The sequence below is a fragment of the Pseudochaenichthys georgianus genome, chromosome 6 (assembly GCF_902827115.2).
Source record: "Pseudochaenichthys georgianus chromosome 6, fPseGeo1.2, whole genome shotgun sequence".
NCBI classification, from domain to species: Eukaryota; Metazoa; Chordata; class Actinopteri; order Perciformes; family Channichthyidae; genus Pseudochaenichthys; species Pseudochaenichthys georgianus.
The window spans coordinates 11478268-11493404 of NC_047508.1; the positions used below are offsets into that span (position 1 = coordinate 11478268).

The 15137-nt window shown below is 43.5% G+C and overlaps 1 protein-coding gene across 5 annotated transcripts in view; it reads left to right on the forward strand.

The window, feature by feature from the left end:
- The window catches only part of znf423 (zinc finger protein 423), a 155218-nt gene extending 143369 nt beyond the window's left edge, over nt 1-11849 (forward strand). For all 5 annotated transcript variants that reach the window (XM_071203458.1, XM_034085109.2, XM_071203456.1 and 2 more), the window contains exon 21: nt 10869-11849. In XM_071203458.1, coding sequence (XP_071059559.1) covers nt 10869-10898 — 30 coding nt within the window. In that variant the 3' untranslated portion in view covers nt 10899-11849. The remainder of the gene's footprint in view (nt 1-10868) is intronic.
- Nucleotides 11850-15137: the final 3288 nt, after the last annotated feature.

The window sequence follows — 15137 nt, forward strand, 5'->3', positions numbered from 1 at the left end:
GTGTGTGTGTGTGTGTGTGTGTGTGTGTGTGTGTGTGTGTGTGTGTGTGTGTGTGTGTGTGTGTGTGTGTGTGTGTGTGTGTGTGTGTGTGTGTGTGTGTGTGTTATGGGGTAATTTGTGTTTGTTTTAATGAGGTGTGGATGGATGAAGAAGCCTGGTTGGCCAGTTTGAAAAAGGATTTGGCCTCTTTCAGCCCCTCAGAGGGGTTGTATGATGTCAAGCTCTCTGTCTCTTCCTCACACGTGCACACACACACACACACACACACACACACACACACACACACACACACACACACACACACACACACACACACACACACACACACCCACCCACCCAAGGGTGCATAGACAGGCCACTGCATCATCCTCTTCCTCTACTTTCTTTCCCAATCCCTTGCTCTCACCTCTCTATCCATCTCTTACACTCACATACCACCATTTTCACTCTCTCTTCCTGTCTCTCTGTCTCCCTCGCTCCCACCCCTCCTCTGACTCCCCCCCTCTGTCCCAGAAGAACTAGCCCCTATGCATATTTTAGCCCCTCTCCTCCTCTCTTCCTCTCTTCTGTGCCTCTCCCCAGTGCACCATAAATAGTGCAGACGTAAGCTGGTAAATAAGAGATGTTTTGGTGTGTGTGTGTGTGTGTGTGTGTGTGTGTGTGTGTGTGTGTGAATAAGAAATGTTGTGGCCCTGATCAGCGAGGCCCTTCTGGATCTCTCTCTGTCTTAACTCCCAGACACACAGGACTGCTCTCATTCTCTCTGTTTCAAGTTTCTTTCTTTCTCTTGTTTCAATGTTTTTAATGCTTTTCCACCAACAGATATTGTTTCTGCATCCACCCAGTATTTTAAATGAACTAATCAGAATCCAGATATCTACACTGTTGACTTTCCGTCTTGTAGCAGCATTTGAAATAGCTCCACATCAGTGTGTTACGTTTCCTGACAGACTTCTTGATCTTGGTTGGATTTAAGCCTCCAGGGGGTGCTACAGCGCAGCTCCCTAAAAGCCTCCCCCTCTCCTCCATCCATCACCCCTTCCCCTTTTCCCAGCTTTTTGCGTCACTTGCGCTACACATTTTCCTTTAGCCCTGATTAATATTTAAATGGCGTTAGAGGGTCGGATTGCTGGTCAGATGAATAATTGCATGGATGCAGGGGAGGCGTTTGGCGCAGTGGGCTAGTGCGTTGGTGTTCGGATCAGGGGGATCATTTTTTTTTTTTTTTTTTTTGTTTGTGTGTTGACTCCCTGCTCCGAACCGTCCACCTTTCCCCCTCGTGTCCCAGCGGTGTGGAATATGTGGTGCGTGCACACAGACAAGCGGGGAACTGTTTCCCTCGTAGACACAGTTAGAAGAACATGGAGCAGGACGGAAAAGTGGGAAATGAAAAGAAAGGGATGTAAAAGTCAACACAATGCTATATTAATAACCAGCTTTAATGACATATTTCCTTTTATAACCACTTCCCAACATCAGTGTCATGTTATTAACCTTTATGCAGCCAGTATGCGGTAACTCCTCAGCAGATACTCCATTGATTACACCCGGACAAATCAAGAGAATATATAAAGCCTCTCCCTACGAGCTAAAGTAGTGAATACATGTTTTATTTTGTTAGTTAATGCAAGGCAGAGAATAGATTGGCAGAATACCGTGTGTGTGTGTGTGTGTGTGTGTGTGTGTGTGTGTGTGTGTGTGTGTGTGTGTGTGTGTGTGTGTTGTCTTTGTCTGAATCTAAGGGCCTCACTGTCTCCCTCTAACTGAATTATGGAAAGGTGTGGATGTGGTAGAACTGGCAATAAGGTTAATCTCTGTGTGTGTGTGTGTGTGTGTGTTCACCATTGTCTGGATGTTGCTTTCAGTTGTGTTGCTTTCAGTTGTGTTGCGTTCCGTCATAGTGTGTACTCTCTGATCCATGTATCCCCTGGCTCCCTCGCTGTGTGTGAGCGTGTGTGTGTGTGTGTGTGTGTGTGTGTGTGTGTGTGTGTATGTGTATATGAATTTGATCCGTAGATCCCTGTGGCGTTCCAGGGGAGCGTACTCAGCTGCCCCAGCGCTCACTGGGAGACTCTGTGTTATTAGAATGGGGACCTGGGACACACACACACACACACACACACGCACACGCACACGCACACACACTCCTACCTCCCCGAGTCCCTGGACTTGAAGGTGGTATGTGCAGCAAGGGAGGGAGAGACAGAAACAAAAAGAGATTCAAAAAGAGGAAGAGAGACAAACGGAGAGAGGCTGCAAGCCATCCAGCGTACCTGAAACAACAACAAATACTACCACAGTACCACAGCGACTACTATTTAATACTTCAAGTACTACGTATTTTACTGAGCTTTATCCATAGAACCGTAAATATGGAAGTAATTGTACAAAATCATAGTCAAACTAAAGACTTGAAGCAATGCAATACGACAAAATCAACAGAAATGTGTAAACATGTTATTTCATCTGACTTTTCTTCTCCAAAAGAAAAATAAATCACACACCAATTATGTCCGTCGCTGTTCACACTGTTTCTTGTTCCACACTGTGAATGGAAAGCACATTGTGTTGATGTTAAATAGAAGACGGAACGCCTCAATATGCGCCCATCTCGAAATCTTTTTTTCGTGTGTACGGCAAAGAGAGTGAGGTTTAAACAATAAGTCAAAAGAAGTGACTTGTTGCGTCGATGTAAAGCAGAGGAACAAACAGACAGACGCAGAGAGACACAGAGGGAGGTGGAGATAAACGGAGTTAGGGACAGACACAGAGGAATTACACTCTGTGTGTGTGTGTGTGTGTGTGTGTGTGTGTGGGTGTGGGTGTGGGTGTGTGGGTGGGTGGGGGGGTGTGTGTGTGTGTGTGTGAGGTGAACAGAGGCAGTGTGGCGCAGAACAGGACAGACTCTGCATAGCGTGCTGCTCTATCAGCCCTGCCAATAGACACACACAAACACACAATGTCATCTCCCCAACCTAAAAATAAAACACGTCATTATTTTTATTTATGGATATTAATTCAAACACAGTAATTGTGTGAACATATTTGGGCTCTGTGGCATTCTTGACGTGTGTTTCATTTAAAGCAGGGGGGTCAAACTACATGTAATGGTGGGCCACATCAGCATTATGGGTGCACTCAAAGGGCCGGTTGTAACTTTCAATCTCAATCTTTATGTATGTATAGCACATTTAAAACAACCTCAGTTGACCAACGTGCTGTGTGCGGCACAGGGAACAAATAGAAAATAACACAATAGGAGTAAAATAATAAAACAATAATTAAAAACAAGATAAAAAGCACAATAACTAGAAACATATAAAAACACATACACATATCAAAATGTTATGTTCAACTAGTATGAAAAGCCAGTGCAAAACTTTAAGACTATTTATAAATACATACATAAATAACTTCATAATTAACTATGTCTGAAAAGCAGAAGTCTAGGGCAAATAATTGCAAGTCTCTTAATTGCGCACGTCACAAAATTAGATGCATTGTGGGTAGGGATGCTCCGATCGCCAATTACTTTAAATCTTCCATTTAAAGTGATGTTTAAACTGATTTAATGGGGCTCATTCACTGGAGCTTCCACAAACAACAATCAACTTAATTATTACATTCAAATGATGTACATTATTCAAGTTTAGCTCACTGATCCAGTAATGAGTGACCCGACAATGAAGAATACATATATTTATAATAACTAGTTTAGCTTGTTCCAGAGGTAGATGAAATAGCTAAGTGTGTTAGGTCTAACTCTTACGGTACGTCCACACAGCAGCTTTTCAAAAATCTTGGAGCTGGGCGTGTCTGAAAGCTTGGAGATTTTTTGCGACCAACAACCAATCACATGAATCTCCCGCCCCCGACATACAAAGCAAAAAACCCCGGGGATTTTATGCGAGCAATATATATATATATAAACTCCCCAAACACACTCAATATATATATATATATATATATATATAAACTCCCCAAACACACTCCCTGTACACACCGGTCCGGCGGGCGGAGCTGCAGGATTTCTGCTTCACACACACGTTACATACCGCTATTTTACTGTCTTTTTCGGACACCTTAAAATAATGCCAGACCGGTGAAGCCATTTTGGCGAGCTTGTTTTGCCGCACACAGAGACAAGTGTCATGTAATCGGCTCTCGCGATCGGCATGTTTAGAGAGCACCGATCGATCGGTAGAGAGTGAGTATCGGCCGATCTCGATCGGTGACCGATCGATCGGAGCATCCCTAATTGTGGGGCATGTAGTTTATGGACAACGTGCTTATAACCCTATAATAAACATATTATATTCTTTGCTAGCTCTTGCGGGGCCACATAAAATGAACCCGAGGGCCGGATTTGGCCCCCGGGCCTTGAGTTTGACACCCCTGATTTAAAGCATGTTATCACAAAAAGAGCAAGTGTTAAGAACAGCATGTGTCCATACAAGAGTCCAACATGCAGTAATGTTGTATGTTAGCGTTTATTAAGCATGTATTATACTCTCAGATCATGTGACCTTTATACATGTGTTTATAAATGTAAGACTAAAAGTGGTTATTTTACCCGCTTTTAAATACAGCTTTATTACATTTGAAGAAATTGTCCCATTTGCGCACTGTATACAAAAGTGACTACTTGCTATACTTTGTATTATACCGTAATAGTTATTGTGTATATATATTAAAACATTATTTCCAACAGCGCATTTAATTTCATATGTCTGTACTTGACGTGACATTTATAGGACCAAATAGGCACATGCATAATACTTAAGGTAGCATCAACAACATCAACAATGTCAGCACGTACATCAGGCATTGTCCTGCCACACGTGTCTCTGCTCTCCCTCACTTCCTGTATCAACCCAATCTTCTCTCTGCTTTCAGTCATCAATCTCTGTGTCTATGCGCTTTCTGTTTTCCGTCCTGCCCTTCAGGTTAGGGTGCATGATAATCAAAAAATAAATGAATTAAAAAGCGGGCCCCCCGGGGACTCGTGGGGATTGGGCGTGTGCGGTAATATGACAGTGACACGGAAAGCTGGCACGCTCTGCCGAGTTGTGATCTCATGTGTGTTGGAGGGAATCATGTCTGTGCATTTATTTGTACATCTGTAACCTTTGAATGCATTTTTCATTTATGTCTGACATTTTGCATCGCCCAATGCGTCTGTGTCTACTTCCTTTCCTGAATTTTACATTTTTTTTTATTTGATGTGTGTTTTTTTTGGATGCATGTGTGTGTTTTTCCCGTCCTATCACCCACGTCTGCAGGCTTTAGTCCTCATCTGGCACTCAGCTCCCGTGTCTACAAGGACCACATTCCTCCGTTCTGAGGGGTGTGTGTGGTGTGTGTGTGTGTGTGTGTGTGTGTGTGTGTGTGTGTGAGAAGGAGAGATCATTCATACTTCTCAAACACCCCCATTCCCCTCTATTATGGCGTGACTCAAACGTGTCATGTGGTGTTCAGGAATGATCGGTTATTTGTGCTGGCGGTGAGGTCACTTCCTACTTTGTAACAGCTTCCAGCAGGGAGCTCTCACCTTCGCTGTGAATCTGGTGCAGACCCATGCGTGTTCGCCTTGCTGTAGTGTGTGTGTGTGTGCCCTTCATGCTGTGAAGTGTATTTTAGGTTGTGTTTACTGGTCCAAACCTGGCTGCTTTGGGCCAGTAGCAACAGGAGAGGGGAAGTCCCATCGGGAGAAAGAAAGGGAGGGAGCGCTCCAAACAGGACATGGTTGGAGAGGTCACCCTGGGTGGGGTGACGGAGGAGGAAAAGCAGGGGGTCATCGTGACTTGGCTTGAAAGAGAATGGGGCGCTGGTCATCTTACAAGAGGTTACAATCTGAGGATGAGAGATGGAGGGATCGTGAGAAGAGATGGGGACAAAGACAGACGGAGAGAACTGGAGGGAGTGGGAGGGGAGCAGGGAATACGCGTCTGTGGGATGTTAAGGGCAGGGGGTGCGTTTATTTTCGATCTCCTCCCGAAGGCAGCATCCTGTCCGGTACGGGTGGGGCTAAAGACAAGCCAGGGAGCAGAGGAAAAGGGCTAAGACAGCCCATCTGCTAGTCCCACACACACACACACACACACACACACACACACACACACACACACACACACACACACACACACACACACACACACACACACACACACACACACACACACACACACACACACACACACACACACACACACACACACACACACACACACACACACACACACACACACACACACACACACACACACACACACACACACACACACACACACGGACCTAGTCACGCTCACTCTGTTGGAAGATTGTCAACTCTGGGCTAAAAATACTCTGGACCCAAAGAAGACCACGAGGCGACTAAGGTGATTTTTCATTTGGTGTGGAGTTGAGTACACTCTCACACACACGCAGCATTTGGCCTGCCTCCAATTACACACACATTTGACACACATTCACGTACTGACAGACACTCGCTGACCAGTGGTGTAGTGGGGGGGGGGGTCGGGTCGAGAAACTGGGCGCACTCGTGAACTGTCAACGGGGGGGGAAGGGGGGGGGGCTGTACGCCTGTCAGTGCAACTTACATGATGCCATTTAAAAATATAATAATAAAGTGCGGCTCCTCTTCCTGTCCGTCAGAGACTTGGCAGCTGTATTTCAAGGTGTAGTTGTTGCATCACAACAGACAGGAACGTGTTCTGCCTACGAGTAACTGTGAGAAAGTTCTTCCTCTCGTCCAACTGGCCCCAAAACAAGGTCAATGCCACATGCGTCAGCGGCAACATCTCATTGTTCTCGTTTGACTTTAATCTGATTGTTTTTTCCTTTCCCACACTTCCGGCCAGATGGCGCTTTGCAAGCATACCTGTGTGCCCCTGCCGTCTGAAGGCAGCTGAGATGCACAGCACTGACCATGTACACATACATTCAAAGGGACAGGGATGTAAAGCACATCACAGCAGCACCAATGCACACACACACATTTAGTGTGTAATGCAGGAGATAACAGAGAGGAGCAGGATTACATTTCCCTTATCTCTATCTCTTGGTTTACTGTCGCACCCTTCTCTCTTCCCCGGGAGAACTGTGTGTGTCTCCGCAAATTCTTTATTGGCATCGTGTGTCTGCATGCATGTGCTCTTAGCTGCGACTGCATTCCTGCGTGTGTGTGTGTGTGTGTGTGTGTGTGTGCGTGTGTGTGTGTGTGCGTGCGTGTGTGTGTCCGTGTCTGGCAGTGTTGTGCGTGGGTAATGCGACAGGGCCATATTTCCCCCGGGCCCGGGGCTCTGCAGGCTTTAGCCTCGCTCTCTCTAAGCAGTTTAGGAAAACAATGACAGGCCTCTGTATCGACTGGTCTGGCCTGGGAGACGCGCTGTTCCAACTGCAGCTCACACCCCCTCCTCTATGAAATGAACACAGTGGAGAAATGGTAGAATGAGGTCCAAACTAGGGGTCATGTTCATATTAGAAATTAGATTTATAAAATAAGTATGGATATTGACTATCCTAAAATAGAAGCCAACCGGTGCACACAGACCTTAGCAACCAGTGTAGAAACAGGAAATTGATGGCGATGGAATGGTTGCCACCTCAGAAGAAAGCATCCAAAGGATACCCTTACCCCCGGCAATCATTTGTGCTCTTTCGATTTGACCAGCAGTCAATTCATGATTTGAACAACCCTTTAGAAATCACTTCCGTAGCAATTTCCTCCCACATTTTTGTATAGTCTTCGGTTTCTTTGTGCTTTTTTGTAACTAACAATGGGCCAAGTGTGTGAGACGAAAGCAGGTGTTAACACTTCATGCATTGTGCTGCTTTTACATGTCTTTCAATGCAGTACATGCTTTAGCGCCTTTCTTAAGCCAAGGAAAGCTTTAGGTGCAGAACCTTTACGTGAGAGCCACAGCTCAGGAAGGAGCCTTAACCGTCATACTAAAAGAGGGAAGGTGTATTTGTGAATCCGACCCCTAGCATTCATTTGAGAGGCCTTGATTTACACTTTCCTTTTGTTTTAAACATATCTCTTTCCAAATGCTTTCACATGCTTCATCCGTGGGGCAGTAATCCCTTCACTCTGCTTTTATTGTGTCCACAGGATTCATAATGAGTGGAGTCTGTCATTTAGCAAATTCAAATCTAACAAAGTTCAAATATTTGACAATCTTTTTTCCAATAGCACAGACACCACCCTTTAAAGGCTGCTTCTCCGCAGCAACCACAAGTTAACACTAAATATACACACAGTCTTCTTCTGTCACCCAATGTTCCTGTAGAATATATCAATTACTCTGTGACACACACACACACACACACACACACACACACACACACACACACACACACACACACACACACACACACACACACACACACACACACACACACACACACACACACACACACACACACACACACACACACACACACACACACACATACGATCGATCACAGTTCTGCATAATCAATACTAAGCTTCCAACAACATAAATGAGGAGAAGTCAGTGGGTGTGTGTGTGTGTGTGTGTGTGTGTGTGTGTGTGTGTGTGTGTGTGTGTCCGTTACATTACTCGCTCGTCTTCATCCCTCTTCCTCCTCTCCTCTGGGCTGCAGCGCTGCCAGCTCCTCTAGGGACCAACCGCGCCCCCCCTCCTCTTCCTCTGTCCTTCCTCTCCATCCCTCGCTCCGTCTACAAATCAATACAGCAGCAGCAGGACCGTAAGACCCTCAGGGAAAACACACACGGCTCCTCTTCCTTCCTATTCCCAATTTTCCTTGATTCAAATCCTTCTAGGACACTTTTTCCCTCTTTTCACATTCCTTATTCCTCATATATGATCTCATTGTTAGAGGTCATATAAGAGGCAAAGATGTCAGACATTCACTCTCCTCGTTTCCTCTCCTTCACCCCGTGTCCTCTCTTCTTGTGTTTAAAGTCACATTAAGAGGAATAAGCCTGACCTCTACTGGCGATGAGAGGAATTGCAGCCGCGGAGAATGAGACAGAGAAAGAAGGGTTTTCTGTCATAATGGGGTCAGTGTCTCCCAATGAGATCTGCCTCCTCACTGGAGACCTACACACACACACACACACACACACACACACACACACACACACACACACACACACACACACACACACACACACACACACACACACACACACACACACACACACACACACACACACACACACACACACACTTGCACACCAAGGGGCTCAGCGAAGCATGCGCAGCAAGATAAGGGCCATAGAATGACAAATAAGTATTTATCACGCCCAAACCACGTATAATCCCTCACATGTCCCCGTCCTCCCCTCATCCCCGACTCTTGTTTTTCATTCTGCTCTCCTCCGCTGTTCATTTTTGTCTTTTTTCCCCTATCTGTGAGAGAGGGAGAGCGATTAATCTGAGAATTAATCTTAGAAAGCTGCTTTTAATGGTGGTGAAGGGAGGGGGGGGGGGCGTTGATTGGAAAGGTCTCATTGGGAGTTGTGGGAGTGTGTATGTGAGGTTTTGCAGGGAGATAGCTGGGGAGAGAGACGGAGGAAAACATCCTAGTGGAAATGTCTCTGATATACACACACACATTCTCAGATAAATCTTTCCTACCATCTCACACACACACACACACACACACACACACACACACACACACACACACACACACACACACACACACACACACACACACACACACACACACACACACACACACACACACACACATCATCTCACCAGCTTTAGATTTAGATTCTATCTGATTTGAAACCAGAAAATCCAAATTATCACAAATGTAGTTCCACATTGTAGCTGATATGGTAAATCCACAGGACAGGAAGTGTGTGTGTGTGTGTGTGTGTGTGTGTGTGTGTGTGTGTGTGTGTGTGTGTGTGTGTGTGTGTGTGTGTGTGTGTGTGTGTGTGTGTGTGTGTGTGTGTGTGTGTGTGTGTGTGTGTGTGTGTGTGTGTGTGTGTGTGTGTGTGTGTGTGTGTGTGTGTGTGTGTGTGTGTGTGTGTGTGTGTGTGTGTGTGTGTGTGTGTGTGTGCAGAAGCCTTGCTAACAGGTATTTATCTTTCAGTATAAAGTTAAACATACTATTAGTTATTTTACCTCCGTCACTTCCACATGCTAATCTCTTAATCTCAGCTGTCACCTGAGATCTCTGCACCGTCTCCCTTTGTGCTCTCGCTGCTGATGTGAATTTTAATTTAGGGAAAAAAAGGTTTTTTTGTTTTTTGCATTGTGATTATGTATTGATGTGTAGTGTGCAGACGTCTTTGGAGAGATGCGAGTGTAGGCGTCTCCGCGGTATGGAGACGGTCTCTGTAAAATATTAATCACAATATCAAAAGACACGAGGGTTTCAACAGATCTGAATAAACAAATCGAGGCGCAGAAAAGAAATAAAAGCCAAACTAGAACAAATACTCTCTGATATCTAATGATTTGGTTTTCAGGTCCTGCTTTTGTAACACGAATAGTTGTGTTGATAAATGTGTATCCCGTTATTTCGGTGATGGTGTATGTCGAAGACAAGCAATTCGTATGTTCCTATCAAATGTTTTTTTACCTAGTTTCCAAAATCTTTTGTGAGAGCAACAAAGCCACAGTGCTGTCCCCACTAGTTTGTGTTGCAGAGTTTCTTCTCCTCTTCTTCCTCTTCTCCCTCAGACTGTGTGTGAAGCGAGAGGCCTTGCTGTCTGTGCTGTGGGAGGCGGTTGTGTTTCTGTTCTCTCCTGTTCTATTATTGGATGGGGGTGCAAGTGCAAAGCACTATGCTCACGTAGCCCATTATTTCTCTCATCATGTGTTCTCACTTGTTCCCTCTCTTTCTCCCTCTCCCCCCAGAACCACACACTGAGTCAGCACGCGCAGTGAGACCGGGGCCCGGCAGGATCCCTCGGCTCAGCCGGGGCCCCCGACCCGGAGCCGGCAGGGGACTCCCATCTCCACATCACAGCCAATCAAAGTGTCATTTGCAACTCACATGTAAAACTCTAACGATCGCACCACTGTGCGCGGCTATTAGGAGCAGCGGGGGAAAGGAATATTAATGGGAAATGCTATTAAATAAAGAAAGGAAAAAGTGGGTGAGAGAAAGGGTAAGAGCTAGATGAAGGAAAGAGTGAATAAAGGTATTGTACGTGCAGTATTTTTTATTGTCCCTGCCAACCCCCCTCCCCCCCACCCCACCAGCTTCTTCCCCCTTCCCTTCTCCCCCCCCACTCCATCATTCCCCAGGTCAGGCATTTTATTTTTTTTAACAAATAGAAAAGGAAAAAAAGCGATCCTTTGTTTCGGGATTTTTTAAAATAGATTATAGTAAAAAAAACGTCACTTTTTGTCCCCTCAGTTGCTTATTGAATTTAACTTCATAGGTGCCAACTTCTTTGATTTCTTTCTTTCTGCCATATGCGCTTACTTTCTTTATCATTTTTGTACCTTTTATTTCTCGCCGTACGTAGGTTCTTGTGCTGTGTTGTGATTGTTTGTTTGCCAGTCGTAATACTTCCGACTTCCCCCCCCCCCAACCCCCTCCTTTTTACTATTATTGTTATATATTTTTTTTCCTTTTTGTAATTACTATCAAAAAAAGTCATCAAACTAAATAAAGTGCAGAAAACCATACAGATGTTTCTTTTTTTGTTTTGGATTGGGTTTTCCAGTCTCTATGGGGCCTATAATGGTTATTGTAAAAATGAATATCATCGATTTCAGTGCGTCTGGTCAATGACTGATTTTTAAATGTGAATTAACCAGATTGTAATAATCTAGTACAGACAAAAAAGCTAAAACAAATAAATAAATGCAAATAAAAGATGTCTGTGTGATGTGCATTTCATTGAAAATAAGTGATGGAAATACTGATGAGGTTTATTCAAAGGTACATGTCATGAAGTTCAGTGCATATTTTACAAGCCAAGGCAAGGTTTTACATAAAGAATTTCTCATACGTAAAAGCAGTTTAGGTTCATTACATAAAACATTGGAAGACATTCTAGTTTCTAATTCTATATGATCATAAGATGATCAACGGGTAAGAAAAGTAGAGTACTTTTTTTGGTATTTTATTATTCTACTTATCTCCTGGTAAAACATGCCTTGAAAACAATATTCTTGTAATATGTGATTCTCACGTGGTCTCTGGATATTTTGGGGACCCAGCTGCCCCAGAATATAAGGTATCGGGTATGAAAATCAGGACCTTAACGCAGAATGGAGAGGAGGAAAGTATAATGGATCAACAAAAAGCTAACTTTTAGTTAAACAAAGCTGATTCATAAACAGTCAAAACAAAAACAAAACAACAAAAATAAAGAGAAACAGAGGGGAATGGAGGACAATAGCAGGAACACAGGTATCAACATAAACGACAAATCAACAGAACACAAGGGGGGGAGACAGGCATACAGTATACAGACAAGACTTAACACAAAGACCATACAACTGGAGAGGGCAGCAGTTAAACACAATCATACAATCACACAGGCGGGAAAACAGACGGCAAGTAAAAACCAGACTAGACCCAAAGAGAAAATACATTTCAAAATAAAACAAGACACACAAAAACTGAGATCATGACAGTAACAATAACTATAGAGGTGACCACTGTAAAACATATAGGGCTTTATCAACATGGACAAAGTCCTTGACCGATTTGCCCGCTGCTGTATACAGATCACTGTTAGAATTAGACAGTTCTATCTAAATTGTCAGAAAAAAGCATGTGTCATTAAACCCAGGGACATCATTCACTAGAATATCTGTGGGGTTGATCGCTCTTTTCCACATCATCTCAGAATGTATCTTCTGTTAGAAAGACACATGCTGCTTGTTCGTGACTTTCTAGTGTGTCCCTAATTTTACACCACGCAGTAAGAAGTCACATCTCTATGAATGCTGCAAATAACTTTATAACAGATGCATCTAATATAGAATGATATTTAGATTAAAGTTCCGTGCATTAAATATTAAACGTGTGGTTCAGAGTGTAAGCAGTAGGTTACTCCTGGTTGATACAATTGTTTGAATATGGAGGCGACATTTCCACAATACTTCCCAGCCTTAGCGTCTCTTTAGATTAGCCAACAACTGTATGCATACACATCTAGAAGACATGAAGCAATACACATTATAAAACGGAGAAGTCAAATCAAGCAATCTGATTGGTTCTTAGCCGTGATATACTGAGCGTATACCACGGGTAGAATTGTAAGTTACTTTTCACAACAAGTCAGTATCCCTCCGCGTCTGAGAAAAACAGTATACCATTGGGCTGAAAAGCTTTTCATACTGGAACAAGAAAGCAGCGGAGAAGTAACGGGGCAGAAACCCTCCTTTTTACGCAGCGGTCCAGACATAGACATCAAACGGCAAAACATATTCAGTGTGCAGTTCCTTTGGCATTAGGGCAGGGATATCTAGATACTTTCCAAGGTTTGACATAATGAATTGTGCTACTTTTAAAGCAAGCAACGATGTTTTCAAATCTGTAATCAAAGAGGTCCGCAAAAACAGTATCGGCCAATCAGATTGCTTGATTTGACTTGTCAGTTTTATAAATATATTTACATTTCTTCCGTTACGGAACAAACTTACAAAGCATAAAATGGAAACATTTAAGATTAACTTCTACCTCCGGGGAGGTCTTACTATGGAGGAGTGGATTGAGGAGTGCCTATCTCCAGAAAAAAAAGCACCTAAACGACGACATGCAGAGCTACGTGAAGAGCCAACACACTCTCACTCCCTAAGCGTCCAATAGCGACGTTTGGTCAGTGTCCGTGGCGTCCAATTGTGACGCTCCTAGGCTCCTTCAGCGTCATAAAGGGACGCAAATAGCTTTCAACTGATTGCAATGTATTCCCATCTGCGTCGGGATTTGAAGCTCATGGAAGTACGGCATTCGTTTATGCCGGCTGCCCTTAAAGGCAATGTGAGCGTCCATTCCCATTGGATAACGGAGAATTGTACACCCGGAAGTAAGTATTCCTCTTACTGTCGATTGATTTTACAGTGATATCTGCACCACTCATCGACTAAAAAACACCAGATTATCCTTGTTAATTACACAACATTGATTGGTTTAAATTGTGTGCAATGCTTTTGTATTTTTCCCCTTCGATTCGGAGAAACAAATATTTTTTCTGAGTAAAGGATGGCAGAAGACACTACACTACCCAGAATACCCAGCTATCGTTTGGACTACACCATGTGCTCTGTTTGACAAACCCCGTTTTTTTCACCATTCATTCCGATGGCTGGCGTCTATGTCACATGATCTTCAAATTTCTCCCTGCAGAAAAAAGAAAACATGGCCGAAATTCGTTTTATTCTCGGTAGAAAATGCCTATTTTAAAGTTAGTTTGACCATTAAATGCGTTTTGATGTCATTTGATGCGAGAAATATGAGTTGTTATTTCAGATTATGTGTGCAGTGGATGTACATGATCTTTAGTTTGCTAGTTATTACGAAGATTACTTCAGGAAATCGCGACGTTTTCATTGTTACCAAGGTGGTTGCTAGGGACGCTGCTATCAATATTATTTATGTTATGTTGTGTAACTGTTTAATGGTGTTATCTTTATTGCTACCCCCTTCCCCGTCAAGGTATAGTGTTGGTCCACAGCCTAAACATATTAGTTTAACAAAATCCGCATCTAAAGATAGCCTACGTTATTTTCCCCCTGTGCAATTCCAGTCTCACATCTCACAGCACATCGTCATTAACAAATACCGGAAACAGACCGAAAACATTAAAAAAAAAAAATAATAATACTTTATTCCGAGTGTGCTTGCTTTTCTCTTTGAAAGTCATCACATAACGGCATTGTAATACACGGTTCGGCTGCATTACATATTACATATCTGCCGTAGTTCTGTATTTATAGAGCCCTGATGAGAAGACAAACATGAGGAACTGAAAACGTGACATGGATCATAAATATATCAGCCATTAAACAACATCTTACATTTATTTTCACACAATACGTCTCCTTGCAGTATCAACACTAATTCGGCTCACTTTTATATTTGATCCAATTGGTAGATAGGCTGTATTTACACCATAAAGGTGCACAGCTGATATAAAGGGACACCTGGTGGTTAAAGCATGT